The sequence below is a fragment of the Dryobates pubescens genome, chromosome 40 (assembly GCF_014839835.1).
Source record: "Dryobates pubescens isolate bDryPub1 chromosome 40, bDryPub1.pri, whole genome shotgun sequence".
Taxonomy (NCBI): Eukaryota; Metazoa; Chordata; class Aves; order Piciformes; family Picidae; genus Dryobates; species Dryobates pubescens.
Window position 1 is genome coordinate 914,490 of NC_071651.1, and position 15,329 is coordinate 929,818.

General features: G+C 65.8%; 1 protein-coding gene across 1 annotated transcript; it reads left to right on the forward strand.

The window, feature by feature from the left end:
* The first annotated feature begins 1,284 nt into the window (after positions 1-1,284).
* On the forward strand, positions 1,285-14,748 carry NXPH4 (neurexophilin 4). Its single transcript, XM_054177438.1, has 2 exons — positions 1,285-1,361; positions 13,897-14,748. The coding sequence occupies exons 1-2, from the start codon at positions 1,305-1,307 to the stop codon at positions 14,659-14,661; spliced, it is 822 nt and encodes a 273-aa protein (XP_054033413.1). The 5' UTR covers positions 1,285-1,304; the 3' UTR covers positions 14,662-14,748.
* The last annotated feature ends 581 nt before the right edge of the window (positions 14,749-15,329 follow it).

A 15,329-nucleotide genomic window follows, 5' to 3' on the forward strand; every position in this document is an offset into this window, starting at 1 on the left:
GGAGAGGAGCAGGAGCTCGGCCGTGGGGCTGGCAGTGGGTCTCACGCCAGCTGCTAGCATTGGCACCAAGCTGGCACCACGGCGGCGGCAAGAGAAAGGCTGGAAGGACCTTCCATGGAGAGGGGTGGGGGGCACTTTGTACCCCAGCTGCAGACCCCAGACCCTGAGACCCGCAGGGAGCTGGCACAGATGGGCACTGCAGTGCCCAGGCCTGCTGTGGGGCTGGCATGGGCCTGGCCGCAGGGTGCCAGGGCTCCTGCACCCCCTCCTGCCGCTGCCCTCTCCTCTCCCTTCCCATTCTTTCCTGTTTTCCCTCATTTTTCCCCCATTCCAAAGCTTCTTTCTCCTGCACCTTTTATTCATTCCAGCTCCACACGTCCGCAACGCCCCCCCCAGCCCCTGCTCGCCCCCCCCCCAGCCCCACAGACAACGAAGCCCCCCCCGTGGCCAGCAGCTCCCCGGAGGGTGGCTGGGGGGGGGGGTCGCAGCAGTATTGGTAATGACCACAGCAGCAATGGTGACAGAGATTAATGGGAGGGGGTCCCCCTGCTGAGCTGGGGGCGCTGAGGATGCCTCGCAGGACACCCCCCACCCCCCCACAAGGGAGGCCCAGCGCGGGGCTGAGCACACACTCGTGTGACACTGACAGGGGCTGTGTGCCCGGATTGGGGTGCAGCCCGGGGGGGGTTACCGGGGGGGGGGGGGCTCTGTGTGTGCTCTGGGGTGTGCAGGGCCCTTGGGGGTGTGCAAGGCCTGGGGACTGTCCCCCGAAGACCCCCCAAAGGGGTGGTCCCCGCTCTGTGCTGGGATCTTGGTGGGGCCAACAGCAGGGGACCCCTCCCCAGGCACAGGACGGGGATGGGCAGGGCTGTGCCCCCCTCCCCCCCCATGCTGTGAGCGCATTCCCCAAGCAGGGACAGCACCGGGAGCGTCCCGGGGTGCAGGGCTCCACCGGGAGAGGGGGGGACAGCACCGGGAGCACCCCTGTGTGTGGGGGGCTCCTGAGAAAGAGAGGGGGGGGCAGCCCCTTTCTGACCCCTCCCCGGCCCCAAACCTGACCCAGAGCTTCCTCTGGCTGCGGGCAGGTGCCGGTTCCCCGGCGCATTCCCCCTAGGGAGCCTCCTCCGCCCCCTCCCGGTACCCGGTACCCGGTTACCGGTGCTCCCCCCTCCCGCCCCCCCCCCCGCGGGTCGGGATTGGCGGGGGCTCGGCGGAGGCACCGCCCGGCCCCAGCAAGTCTCCAACTTTCTTCCTGCCTCCCGCCGCCGCCTCCCGTCGCCGCCCGCCAGCCCCGGAGCCCCGCGATGCTCCGCCGCCGCCTGCCCCGCTTCGGGCCGTGGCTGCTGCCGCTGCTGCTGCAGGTACCGGGAGGGGACCGGGGCTGGAACCGGGGACAGGGAGTGGTGGCGGGGGGGGACACAGGGGTACGTCCCGCCCGCGGGAGGCAAAGTTGCTGCTGCCACCGCACAGGGATCTTGGGGTGGGGGCTGCCGGGGGGGGTCCCATTACCGGGGGTGTGTAATTACCGAGGGGTGGGTTGTAATTACCGGGGGGGGGTGTCCTGTTACCGCGGGGCGGTTCAGTTACCGGGGGGGGGGGGGGGGCAGTGTTGGGGGTGAGGGGTGTCCGTGCAGTTAGCGGGGGGGTGGGGGGGAACGGTGCTGAAGGGTGGCAATGTCGGGGTGGGGGCTGCAGCAGTCACCGGGGGGGGTGGGTTGCAAGAGTCGAGGTGGAAGGATCGTGCAGTTACCGGGGGGGTGACAATGTCGCGGGGGGGATGTTGAAATTACCGGGGGGGGTGAACGGTGTCGGGGGGAGCAGGGGAGGTGTCGTTCAATTACCGGGGGGGTGTTGTAGTTGGGGGGGGGAAGTGTCCTGCAATTATTATGGGGTGAGAGGGGGGAACAATTTCGGGGGGTCGGTGCAGTGCTGGGGGGGGGGTCGCAATTACCGGGGGGTGGCAGCTGCGGGGCGGGGGGGGGGGGGTGTCCTGCAATTATCGTGAGGAGGGGGATACAATTTCGGGGGTCCATGCAGTCCGGGGTGGGGGAGGGGGTGTCGTGGGGTTATTGGGGAGACACGCAATTGGGGGGGGGGGGGGGGGGTGGTCGTGTAGTCGCCGGGGCTCGGGCTGCCACGGAGGCAGCAGATAATGGGGGGGGGGATGCAATTTTGAGGAGGGGGTCATGCAGTGATGGGGGGGGGGGGGGACACGGCGTTTGCAGGGAGGTGAGTGACAGAGTTGCACAGTGCTGGGGGGGGGGGGGGGGGGCAGGGATTACACAGCTGCTGGGGGGGGGAGTCCTAAGTTGGTGAGGGCCTGGGGGCTGTCCCGGACTCTGTGGGGTGGGGGCCACCGCTCCCGGGCACCGCGAGGAGTTGGTGGCCGAGAGGGGAGGGATTCGTGGGGCGGGGGGGTCCCGGTACGTCCCCGGTCACAAGCAGCCTCCTCCACCCCCCCCCTATTGCAGAGCACAGAAGGCATCGTCTGGCAGGTGCTGGGGGGGGGGGGGCAGCGAGACAGATCCACGCGTGGGAGAGGGGATCCGGAGCACTTCACATCCCACACCTGCGAGTGGGAGCAGTGGGCAGGGGTGGGGGGTAGGGTGAGCCCCCCCCACCCCCCCTTTCCCTGGCTGGCTGAACTGGGGGTGCTGGCTGAGGGTCCAGCTGCGGGGGGAGGGGGGGGGGGGGCGGTGCGGGGAGGAGCTGCGAGCACCAAAACCACCTGCAGGGGAGACCTCAACTCATCCCTGTCGTGACTCGGTGCAGGCTCAGCTCCTGAGCTGGGTGGGGAGCAACTCCTCCCCCCGTGTCCCCCACCCCACCCAAGTGCCCCCTGGGCTTGGCTGGGGGGCTCTGGGCATTTGCCCCAGGACAGGATTGACCTTGCCCAGCTTGGGGCCGGGGGGGGGGGGGGCTTCGCCTGCTCTTGCCCCTTCACCTGTGTATGGAAGGGGAGGAGCAGCTGCAGACATCCCCTCACCCCCCCACCCCCCCCCTCAGAACCGCCCCCCCTTCATGTCCCCAGGCCCCAGATGCTCCCCCAGGCCACTCACCCTTGCCTGTGTCCCCTCCTCCCTGCTGCCTCCTCCTGGAGCCCAGCGAGGCTTCACCCCCTCCCCACCGCGGGAGCTGCCAGGGGCTGGGGGCTCCAGCAGCCTCTGGTGCTGGTGTCTGTGGTGGTCATCAATAAGCGGGGGGGGGGGGTGGGGGTGGTGATCTGTGCGCCCCCCCCCCGCAGTTTTGCCGGGGTTGGGGAGGGGGGGCTTGGGGGGGGGGGCAGGCTCATCACCCAGCATCTGCGATTTCCTGACACTCCATTTTTACTTTCTGTGTTTCATGAATAAAATCAAACGAGTCAATTCCCTCTCGGGAATTGGATGCACATCAGGGACCCCCCCCCCCCCCCCCCCCCCCCCCCCCCCCCTCCACCTCCCACTAGCCCCCCCCCCCAACCCCTCCCTCCCCAACCCTCCCCAACCCTAACCCCCCCCAGGCACAAGCTCTTGCAACTTGTCTCTCCCTGCCACGCTCCCCTCGCCGGGCACGGAGCTGGGGATGGATTTGCCGTGTGGCTGTGTGTGGGGGTGGCTCTGCGTGACCCCCCCCCCGCCCCCCGCCCGCCGCCCCCCTCCCCGTGTCCATCTAACGCGGAGCATCTGTCGGTGCTGGAGCTGCTTCAAGACAAATGGGTTTGTTTTGATGGAATCAGGAGCAGGGCGCTGCCCCTGCCCCCCGCCCCCCCCCCCGCCCGTGCAGGCAGAGGGGGTGGGGGTGAGGTGGGGGCTTGCAGCTGGGGGGACCGGACCCGTCCTGGGGTACTGGGGGGGGGGGGGGGTGAGGGGGGTGTGGCATAGCCCCGGGCAGAGCTGGCAGGAGTGGTGACCCCCAACCCCTCTGCGGTTGCTGCTGTGGGGGTGGGCTGCTGGAGGAGGCTGTTCCTCCCCCCCCCCCCCCCCAATCCTCTGCATTTGTGGGGGCAAAACTTTCTTGGGGGACAGAAGGCAGCTGGATGGGGGTGGGGGGTCCCCACCGGCTCCCCCCAGCCCCAGCTGCTGCACTGGACCTGAGCTCCCCAGCACTGTGCCCCAGCAGGGCTGTGGTGGCAGCGAGGGGGCAGATGTGGCTGCAGGGGTTGCCTTCACCCCCGGGTGGGTGTCTGTGGGCACCCCCAGGGTGTCCTCCCCACCCAGACTGTCCCTGCTGGGTGCCCATCTCCCTGCTGCCAGGGGCAAGCTCTTGGGGCCTGGTGGGGGCCTGGTGGGGGCCTGTGTTGTGTGTGTGTGTGGTGCAGATCACCTCCCCTCAGCACCCCACCTTCCACCACTGCTGCTGCCCACGATTTGCCTTCACACTCCCAGTGCCAGGGCTGGGGCTGGCAGAGCTTGGACTGGTGGCAGAGCTGCTGTCCATGGGCCAGCTCCCCATTCTCCCCACCCCCCACCCCAGGCTGCTGCTTTATAGCTTAGAATCTGGATGTGCTTTGAGCATTAAATCCTGGGGGGCCCTCAGAGCGGGGCTGGCCTGGCTACCCCCTGCTTTGGGGTCCATCCTGCCCAGCCCAGGTGACACTGGGCTGGGGCAGGCAGGGGCTGGGGCAGGCTTGGCACAGCTCTGTCCTTGGGCTCACAGAAGCAGCTCTCACTTTGCAGAGGAGGGACAATTCCTGGCCACAACCTCCTGGCCTCCTGGGACGCAGCTGCCAGCCTTAGCCCCACGGTCCCCGATGCCCAGGTGGCATCACCACCCACAGCAGTGCCAAACGAGAGCCAGCGGTGGAGGGGGGACCGTGTGCCACTGCCCCTGGAGCAGGCAGGAGCAGCCAGGGGCGGTGCTGGACCAGGGTCGGCGCCAGGAAGCAGCCTGGGAGGGGAGTGGGAGGTGGGGACTCGGAGGCAGGACAAGAGCCCCGCTGCCATCCTGTGCCTCTGCAGGATCGTGCCTCCCTGGCACCCTGCCTCGGTTTCCCTCCTCGGGGAGGTGAGATGGTGGTGGGCGTCTGCGAAGCACCTGGAGTGTTGCTGGCAAGTTTCTCCTTCCTGGATTAACCCTTCCTAGGAAAATCCCTGCCTTGCAGTGCCTGGTGGCTGTGCCAGTGGGAAGCTGGTGGCGTGGGATGCCAGCCTCTGGGGAAACTCACCCTGCTTCATTCCCCTTCCCTCGCCGTCCCCCGGGAGCTGTCACACATCTCCTGGGTGGTTGGCTGGTAGATGGCTTTGCTGCCAGCCCTTCCCGTGCAAGGAGACCCCCTGCCCACCCCCCAGCTCCCAGCAATGGGGAGAATTCAACCAGTTCCTAGAGCCAAGGAATGGGTTGGCCTTGGAAGGAACCTTCAAGATCCCCCAGTTCCAGCCCCCTGCCATGGGCAGGGACACCTCCCACCAGCCCCAGGCTGCTCAAGGCCTCATCCAGCCTGGCCCTGAACAGCTCCAGGGAGGGAGCAGCCACAGCCTCCGCGGGCAGCCTGTTCCACGGCTCGGATTCCGCAGCTGGAACCAGGGGTGGGCAGAGGAGATCTGGGCGGCAGTGCAGCCCTGCCAGCCCGGCCGGTGGTCGCTCTGGGCACGGAGCCGCAGGGATGGGCGCTGAACGGTGTCCGGGGAGCACCTCCCGGCGTCCCCCTGCCGCCGGCTCCTGCGGCGCTCCGGCGCTGCCCGGCGCTGCGGCTGGGTGCTGCGTGCTGTGTGCTCGGCACGGCTGAGCTAATCCCGCGCCAAACAAACAGCCTCTGCGATTCCCAAAGAAGGTTTCCAAGCGACTCATTTCCCTTTTTTTAATAACTCTTCCCTCTGGTGCCCTTTGCACCCCGAGCTGGGAGATTCAATAAGGCTGGAGCCTGGAGCGTGGCGCAGCTCAGCCTCCCACCGAGGCGGGGGGGAGAAGGGGGGAGAGCAGCAGCTGGGGAGGAGGAGGAGGGGGGAGAGCACCCCTGGGTGCCCCCCGGCCAGACCCAGTCCTGTTGTGCCACCGTCTTGTTCTGACTGGAATCTGGGGCCTGCTTTATTGCTTCCCCCCTGCCCCCCTCACCGCCTCCCCTCTGATTTTTAATCACCAGTTTTCTGCCTGCTGCTGGGAGGGGGTGCCCAGAACTGGGACAACCACAAAGCTGAGCACCCATCACCCCCACCCCTGCTAATCACACCGGTGCCAATTAACACTCCCTGATGAAGGACTTTTGTCGTGACCCCCCTCCCCTTCCCCTTCCCATCCTGCTCCCCACATCTACAGCTCCTCTGGGGAGCCAAAGTCCTTGGCACTCAGTGACCCAGCCACGGGGTGATGATGATGATGATGATGCCACATCGAGACCCCAGCAGCTGAACCTTCCAAATTCCTTCCCCCCCCCCTCCCCTCCCCTCCCCTCCCCCCCCCGCCCCCACCTCTGCCTGCCCTGGCCAAGCTCCAGCATCTCCGACGAGCTGCTTGGCTCAGCCTTCGCGCTCGGGCGCCGAAGGTAAATGGCCCAGGAAAGATGAAGGTTCCTCTCCAGCCGCTTGGATTGCTGCTAAAGAAATAATCACGTCCCTGGGCTTTGGCTTCTCCCCCCCCCCCCCCCAACTCCAACCCCCTCCTTGCCTCTCTTTTTTTTTTTCCCCTGATCACTGTTGCAAAAGGAAAATCATTGTGGAAATTAGAGCCCAGCCTGCAGAAATGAGCAGCAGCAGCAGCAGCAGCAGCAGCAGCAGAGCCTGCGGGGCCCTGCGCCGCCGCCGGAGCTGTCCCTCCCCTCCCTCCCCAGATAAATCCCAGTCAGGTCCCGCAGCTCGGACCGGGGCTGGCTGCTGCGCGCCCAGGCTCGGTGGCATTGCTCAGCCAGTGCTGGCACAGACCCCGTCTGGTCCCCCCTCGTGGATGCCCCCACGGCTGCACGGGTGTCAACCGTAAGCAAAGATGTGCCCTCGTTGCCCACCCTGCCACCCCAGCACTGGGAGAGGGTCCAGGCAATCTGTCCTTGGCATCGCTGGGCAGCTGTTTGGGACCAGGACCTCGGGCAGAGGTGGGTGGTAGACACACACCCCCCCCCCCCCCCCCCCCAGACCACCACCTTCTACCCCACTCTGTGCCCTCCAGCACTGGGAGCAGATCCTTGGCTTTGCTGGGCACCTGCTTGGGACTGGAAGCCTGGGGAGGGTCGTGCGTGCCCAGCAGAGCACTGGGGGCACGAGGGGCTCCTGAACACCTCTGTCCCCTGCTCCGGTGCCCAACCTCAGTGGGGCACAGTCCTTGTGACCACATCATGGTGCACCAGGTGGGGCTGGGACCCTCAGCAGTGGCCATGGGGGAGGGTTCCCTGCAGCCCTGGGTGTCCTGGAGGGTTTTAATCATCCTCTGCTTGCGGGGCGGTGGGGGTGGAGGGTGCAGGGGACAGCTTGTCCCTGCCACTGCTCCTCCCTTCTTTCTGCTCCCTGAGGGAATAAATCCTGGCTGGCCCTGAGAATGGGTGGGGAGGGGGAGATGGGGCAGGAAGGGGGAGCTGGGGCAGGGAAGCAGGAGATGGGAGCCGGGAGGGTGCAGTGATGAGGGTGTGGGAAGAGGGATGGCATCCCCAGGGGCAGCCCCGCGTTCGCCGCTCTCTCTCTCTGGTGACCTTGGCACCAGCCCTGTCTCGCCTGGTGGGGGGAGGGTGTGGGGGGTGTGTGGCGCAGGGGGAGGGAGGGGGGGGGTCTGGCAATGCAATTTATGATCCCTCCTGATACGATCTTATAAAATTTCCCGGGCACACTCGAAATTACATTTCCATAGCTCAGGAGCAGCGAGCTCGGCGCTCCGGTACCTGCCACTTTTATGGCTACATTTATTGCAATAATAAAGTGAAATGGGGAAGGCTGGGGGGGGGGGGGGGGTGGGGGGAGGCAGCTGGGCAGGAGGTGGGGGCTGTGTCCCTAGGGGCCTTCTACATTAGGTGGTGGTGGTGGGGGGAGGGAGCTCAAGGGAAGCTGCCAATTCTTCGCACCCCGCAGAAAGATGTTGCCTGCCAAGGAGCTGGGCAGGGCGGAGGGAGCCCGGAGCTTGCTCTGCTGCAGGGACACTGAGGGACAGCTGCAGGGGCACTGAGGCAGAGCCCCAAGGACCAAGGTGAGGGTGTCCTGGATGGACAGACGTGGCAGTGAGGGGCAGTGGGGTGTCCTAACCGGGCAGCCCTGGCAGTGAGGGGCAATGGGGTGTCCTGGCCGGACAGCCCTGGCAGTGAGGGGCACTGGGGTGTCCTGGCTGGGCAGCCCTGGCAGTGAAGGGCACTGGGGTGTCCTAGCTGGGCAGCCCTGGCAGTGAAGGGCACTGGGGTGTCCTAGCTGGGCAGCCCTGGCAGTGAAGGGCACTGGGTGTCCCTCCTGGCTCTGCCTCCATACCCACCCAGGTGAGCTGCCCATATCTGCCCACTCCTGAGCACAAGGGGCTCAGCTGAGAGACCCTCAGCTCTGGCACTGTGCTGGAGGGGAACAGCCTCTCTCTCCAGTGCCCCCCTCTCCCTGCTACCCTCCCTTCCCTTGCCATGCCAGGCCCCACCAGCCAAGCCAGTCTGGGCATCGCAGGCAGTCTGGGCTCCGGCTGGCACCAGGGATGCTGCCAACAGGCTGCCTGGCTCAGCAGGATTCATTTCTCCCGAGCCCATCAGCCCATGGTCCCCGTTCCTGCTGCCACCCCCGTGCCCCCCCCTCTCCTGCACACCCCTCTCCCTTCTCCCTTTTGCTCCTCATTTTCCCATTCATTCTTTCTTCTTCCTTGAGTCCAATGAGTCACACAAGCCCTGAATCCTTTGCCTGCTGCTGTCTCCTCCCTTCTATTATATTTTTTTCTTTCCTTTGCTCTTAACAGCACTTTTCTTTTTCACCCGTGGGGGGAGAGACTGAGGATGAACAGGTTTGGGGTTTTTTTTTCCTTCCTTCCTTCCCCCCCCCCGCCCCCCCCCGCCCTGCTTCCCCCTCCCCACCCTCCCCCCCTCCCCCAGCCACCTACCAGCTCCTGTCTCACCGCGGAGCCCTTAAAAAGTAATAAATAAATAAAACAACGGCTGAGAAAAGAAAAGGCAGGAAACGAGTGACAGGGAAAAGGAACCAAAACGAAAAGAGAGAAGAAGGAGGAAGGGGAAAAAAAAAAAAAAGGAGAGAGAAGAGAGAAAAAGTCCTACTCAGGCTATGAAATATTTATCAGCCAGCGCGTGCCGAGCGCCTTAATGACGCCGCAGCATTTGCATAGCCTGCGAGGAGCGAAGGGGGCTGCCCGGGGGGCTGCGATGGGCTCCCTCCTGGCACCACTCAGGCCATGCTCCTGCACGTCAGTGTCGCCTGGAGCTCGCTGTCTTCCCCCCCCCCCAGAGCAGGAGCCCAGAGTGGGTGCTGGCAGCTCCGGCAGCCCCCGTGCCACCGTAATCACCCCAGGGGGTGGCTTTGGGTCTGGGCAGCTTCCTCCGGAGCCTTCCCTCTCCAAGGATGTCCCGCGGCTGGGTTTGCCCAGCCCGATGCTGGCTTTGCACAGCCCAGTGCTGGATCTTCCTGTGCTGGTGCCGGGGGCCTGCAGCTGCCTGCCCACCATGCTGCATGGGGATCCTGGCCAGAGGGAGGGGGCTGAGTGACACTGCGAGGGCTGCGAGGTGAAGAGGGGATGGGAAGTGGGGTGTCTGGCTGTGAGGTGAGCTGCAGCCTGCACTGATGTGGGTTGCTGCTGCGTGTGGCAGGGCTGATGCCAGCTGTGCCAATAAGGGCCCAGCCCTCCCCTGCTCCTCCCGGGGCCCTGGAGCTGCTGGCCATGGATGGGTTTTGAGTGTCTTTGGGTGGGGGAGGCAGTGGGACACAGGGGTGGGAATAGCCAGCTGGGCTTCTCCTCTTGCCCTTTGAGACTGTCCTGCATCCCATTTCCACACTCCCTGCCCCAGGGCACCCCGCAGCCCTCCCCGTAGACCCTCTCCCCTGCCCCACTCCCCATCCTACAGCCCTATCCTGTGCCCTTGGCCACAGCCCCCCCCGGGGGAGCCAGGCTGGGACTCACCCTGCAGCCCTCAGCCTCCTCCCAGCTCCACCAGCAGCCTGGACCCAGCTCGAGTGTGCCCAGTACGTGGGGCTGGGCATACCCAGCTTAATCCGTTGCCCTGGCACCGAGGAGTCATCGCTGCAGATTTGCCTTCGGGGGACTTGCCTGAGCAGCACCAACCCCATCTGCGCTTGCGAGGCGGCGGCAGCCGGGCACAGACCTTGGCACAGCCATACCCTGACACGTCCCGGGGCAGGAGGCACCGGAACGCGTCCGCCCTGGGGGCGCACAGGGAGGAGCAGCTCCCCTGCAAGGGCAGACAGGCTCCGTGTGTGCAACCACGCAGGCAGGGACAGGCAGGGACACGCAGGACACATGCAGACGTCGGTGCCCCTGCTGCTGCTGCTGCTGCATGGGCAAAGGCTTGCTGCAGGCGCACGCTGGGCCGGGCGGGCACTGGGTGATGCCCTTGGCACCTTGCTTGCTGGCACACGCAGACTTGGGGACGCTCGTTCAGGCGTTTCGCTGCAGGCTTGGGCGTGTGCCTGGGGGGCCCTGCCGGCAGCCCACCCTGCACCGCGGCCTCACCCTGCCGCCACCGCATTAGCACCCGCGCCGTGCCGGGAGATAAATGGAAGCTGTCAGCGGCACCTTGTTTGCTGCTAACCTTTGGAAATGCCACACGGCCCCGAGCCGAGCCGCGCCGGGGGGGAGCCAGCCCGAGGGGATTGTTCCTCAGCACCTCCAATTAATCTCCCGGTGCTAACGAAGGCAGTGGGGTGACAGGGGAGAGACCGCATTGACCCTGTTCCCCTAGGGAGAGCTGGAGACCCCCATCAGCAGATCGATGCCGCTCTGACACTGACCCCCACCCAGGTGGGGTTCAGCTTGGAGCCAGGCTGCGGATGTGGTGCTGAGGGAGGTGGTTTCGCACCAGGCTGGGCGGTTAGACACAGCTCGGACTGGAGGATCTCAAAGGTTCCAGCTCAAATGCTTCTATCTTTCTACGGAGGCATTCAAGATGAGACTCAGGGTGGCCCTGGGCAGCCAGCTCCAGCTGGAGGGGTCCCTGCTCACTGCAGGGGGGTTGGCCAGGATGAGACGGGAGGGTCCCTTCCAGCCCGGTGCAGGCTGTGAACGGCAGGGCCTTCGCTGAGGGCTGGCACAGGTGGTGTGCTCCTGGCACGGGCAGAGGCTCTTTGGCCTTCAGCTGGTACCCCCAAAAGCCACAGCCCTGTTCTTGGGGTGCTGGGAGCTCACCGCAGCCCCTCCCTGCCGATCTGCTCCCCTCTGCCAAGGTGACCGCGGGTCTCGGGGGAGCAGCTGCCGGCACTTTGGTCCTGATGGCAAATGGGATGTGAGTGGCCATCACTGCCGGTCCTGACAAGCCAAATTGATGCCGGCACCGAGAGCCTTCCCAGTCCCTCCCAGCCCTTCCCGTACCCTTGCCTTGCGCTTGAGCGCGGCTGGAAGTGACAGGCGGGTGCCCGCAGACGCATGGCACAGCCCCGGCGCAGCCCTGCAGCCACGCAGTGAAGTGCACCGGGGGCTGGAGAGCAGCAAAAAGCGTCTCGGCCACGCGTGGATGCAGCAGGGTGGGTGTGTAACAACAAAACCCAAGGGCAAACAGGCAGGAACGATAGAGCCCTGCACATCCTGGAGACGGGCAAGGGCCCTCCTCTGGCTCAGGGACAGATCCCGGGGTGGTTATGGAGGAGGAGGGAGGGCCAGGAGGCACTGGCACCCCCGTGAAGCGTGTCCGAGCTGTTCCTGTGCGTGCTGCACCCCAACTGCTCGCAAGCAGAGCCATGAATATTGAACACGAGGTGCAAGCAGGACCTGCCCTGCATGCCAACAGCGCTGCCAGGGTGCAGGGGGGGTCACCCTGGCTCCCCTCGGCTCTTGCCATGGCTCTGTTTTACTGTGCCCCTTGCCCACAGGCTCCGACGCCCCCGGGCAAGTGGGGAAGCCGTGCTGGGGTGCTCTGAGGGCTGTGGGGGTAAGGGTCTCCTCACACCCTGTGCTGCCCGCGGCCCCTGGCTGTGCTCACACAGCAATCGATAGCCCTGGCTGCAGCCCTGCCCTGCTCTGCAATTCCCTTTCATCCCCCAGCAGTTCCTGGGGAGGGACCTGGGGGTGGGGGGAGGCTGCCAGCATGGCCCCTTGCCCTGCAGAGGACACCTCTCTCACATCCCCCATGGGGGCTGCAGCCTCTGTGCTGCTCCCTGTCCCCTCTCCCTGGGTGCAGGTGTGTTTCAGAGGTTCCTCTGCCAGCTGAGGGTTACTGGTGCCCCCCACCTGCCTGGGCTCATCTCATGAGGAGGGAGGTCCAGGTCCATGGTGGGCTCCTGGGGTGAGGGTGGTGGAGTCCCCATCCCTGGAGGTATTCCAGAAAGGTGTGGCCATGGCACCTGGGGCCAGGGTTTGGTGCCATGGTGGAGCTGGGTCGGTGCCTGGACTCTGTGATCCTGGAGGTCTTCTCCAAGCAGAACAATTCCATGGTTGTGATAGCTGAGTGGGATTCCTGGTGGAGGATTGGCAGCGTGGAGGGGGTGCAGTGGTCTCACCGGGGCTACTGTGTCCGTGTGTGTCCCCTCCCTGCCTTTCCTGGCTGGAGGGGGGGTGCTGGGGGGGCTGCCCTTCTCCCCCTCCCCCATTTATCTTTCCATCCGCGCTCACTGCCTCGCTCCCTCCCTGCCTGGCACAGGCACCAGGCTTTGAAGCTGCCTTGAAATATAGATAAGGGCGAGAGCAGCAGCGGCGCTCAAAGAGAGGCTGGGGAGGGAGCTGGGGGGCTGCTCAGCTGCAGCTTCTCCCTGCACAGCCCCCCCTTTTCCCCCCCCCCCGGCCAGGCTGGCCTGAGAACCCCCCCAAACCCTCCTCTCCTGCCCACAGACCCCAGGCTGCAGCTACTGCTGGGTGATAATGGGCAAGAGTGGGGAGATGCCCAGGCAGATTTAGCCTGGCACACGTGGCACTGCTGGGATGAGGGAATGGATCCCAGTGGATAGATCCCAGTGAATAGACCCCCAGGAATATATCCCTGTGAATAGATCCCAGTGAATAGATCCCCATGACAGCTGAGCACAGCCTGGCTGGAGACCTGCTTGGTGTTGGACTGGATGCTCCTGGAGGCCATTTCCAGCCCAAGCGGTTCTGTGATCCGATGAGACCCCAGCGATGGCAGGCAGCTCCTGCCCGGCTTCCAGCCCCACCAGCCCTGATCCATGCCTCAGTCTCCCACGGGAACACAGCCCCCCTGCTCCCCCCGGCCCATCCAGCTGGCTCCTCCACCCCACACCCCCCTCGGGAAGGAGGTCATCGAGAGCAAGAGCTGCCAGAGCAGCCCCAGCACCTGCCAGCTCCGGGGTGACAGTGATTGACGAGCCCGGGGCTGACAGAGCAGCATCCTGCACACAGGAGCAGCTGGCAGGGCAGGCAGGGCACGGCGGGCACCGGGGAGGTGCAGAGCCAGGAGCAGTCAGGCTGAGGGACAGGGAAGCAGGGGGGCGGGGGGGGCTCGGGCAAGGAAAGGACAAGGGACACGTCAGTGATGGGGTCCCAGGGCTGAAGAGGTGCCAGCTGGCTCTGCTCACCGCTGCTGAGCTGTGCCATGGCCTGGCAGCTCACCTGGCAGTGTGGACAGATCCATCTCCATCACAGCTCCCTGCATGGGCAGGGTGCAACCATGCTCAGCTCAGGGCATGGCAGCGGGCACGGTGGATGGGAGTGGGCACTGTGGAAGTGGTGTGTGGTGCTGGAGGGGTACACGGGCACAGGAAGGGTACAAGAGGGGTACGTGGGCACAGGAGGGGTACGTGGGCACAGAAAGGTGCATGGGCACGGGCAGGATGACGAGGCAGGGGCAGGACGATGAGCAGGGGGGTGCCAGGCACAGCTGGTGCAGTCTCCACCTTCTCTTCCCAGCCCGTGTGTGCTGGGGGCCACATCACCAAGACCCTGGGCTACCTGGAGCTGGGCACCTCCGGGCTCCTGAAGGATGTCCCTTACGGCAGCCTGAAGCCCCCAGCGCTCGATGCCGGGCGTCTGATCCCAGCCGAGCTTCCCCGGGGCGCGGGGACCCCCTCGGGGGCGGCGCGGAGCCCCTGGGACTGGCAGAAGAACCAAACCGCCGGGGAGCTGCTGGGCGGCCGCGCCCGGCGCAAGCCGGCGCTCAAGTCCGGGCGCACCAAGAAGATCTTCGGCTGGGGAGATTTCTACTTCAACATCAAGACGCTGAAGTTCAGCCTGCTGGTGACCGGCAAGATCGTCGACCACATCAACGGCACCTTCAGCGTCTACTTCCGCCACAACTCCTCCAGCCTGGGCAACGTCTCGGTCAGCATCGTGCCCCCCTCCAAAGCCGTGGGGTTCGAGGTGCTGGTGCCCGGCCCCCTGGTGCCCCTCCCGCCCCCCCAGCAGAGCACCCTGCCCGAGGGGCGCCCGGCCAAGGCCCTCAACTGCCACGTGGAGTACGAGAAGACCAACCGGGCACGCAAGAACAAGCCCTGCCTGTACGACCCCTCCAAGGTCTGCTTCACGGAGCACACGCAGAGCCACGCCGCCTGGCTCTGCGCCAAGCCCTTCAAGGTCATCTGCATCTTCATCTCCTTCCTCAGCATCGACTACAAGCTGGTGCAGAAGGTCTGCCCCGACTACAACTTCCAGCACGACCACCCTTACTTCGGCTGAAGCTGCCGGAGCCGGATGGAGGTTGGGGTCTCCTGCACCTTGTCCTCGGCTGGCCGCCAGAGCTGGGGGCAGAGGGAGGCTGGGGTCTCCTGCCCTCGCTGCATGGTGCCCCCCTCCCATCACCCCTGCACCGGGCTCCTCTTCATCACAACAGCACTCCTGGGGTCAAGGATGGCCCACCCAGGGCACAGCTGGCACCGGGGGTCCTGATGTCCGCTGTGGCCACGCTCCTGTCCCTGCAGCTGGGTTGGGGATGCAGGGGCTGGGGTCCCTGGGGGTGGTGTGGGTGAGTCCGGGGGTGCAGCCCCGCATGATGCCATCGGCCGGGTGTGTGCCACCTCCAGGGTGGGCACAGAGGTGGTTGTACTGGGGGGGGGGTTCCACTACGATCATGGTGCTGGGGGGGTGCATCCCCTTACCCTGTATTTGGGGGGGCCACCTAGCCAGGTATTCTGAAGCTCTCCCCCCACCTCCAAGGGCGAGGCAGCTTTGGGGCTCCAACCCCCCCATGGAGCACCCCCCCCACACACACTGGGAGACCCCTGCCCAGATTCACCACCCCCAGCCCAGGTCTGCAGCCCCTGTCTCCGGTGCTGCCTGCACCCAACCTCCACCACGCAGAAGAGCCACCTCGGGGGCAGGGACCTGGGGGTCCCTGGGGGCTGCTC

Excerpts from the sequence above, each read along its gene's own strand:
- NXPH4 (XM_054177438.1), top strand. The coding sequence starts at position 1,305 with ATGCTCCGCCGCCGCCTGCCCCGCTTCGGGCCGTGGCTGCTGCCGCTG. Across the intron at positions 1,362-13,896 it reads TGCTGCCGCTGCTGCTGCAG|CCCGTGTGTGCTGGGGGCCA; the intron begins GTACCGGGAGGG and ends TTCTCTTCCCAG.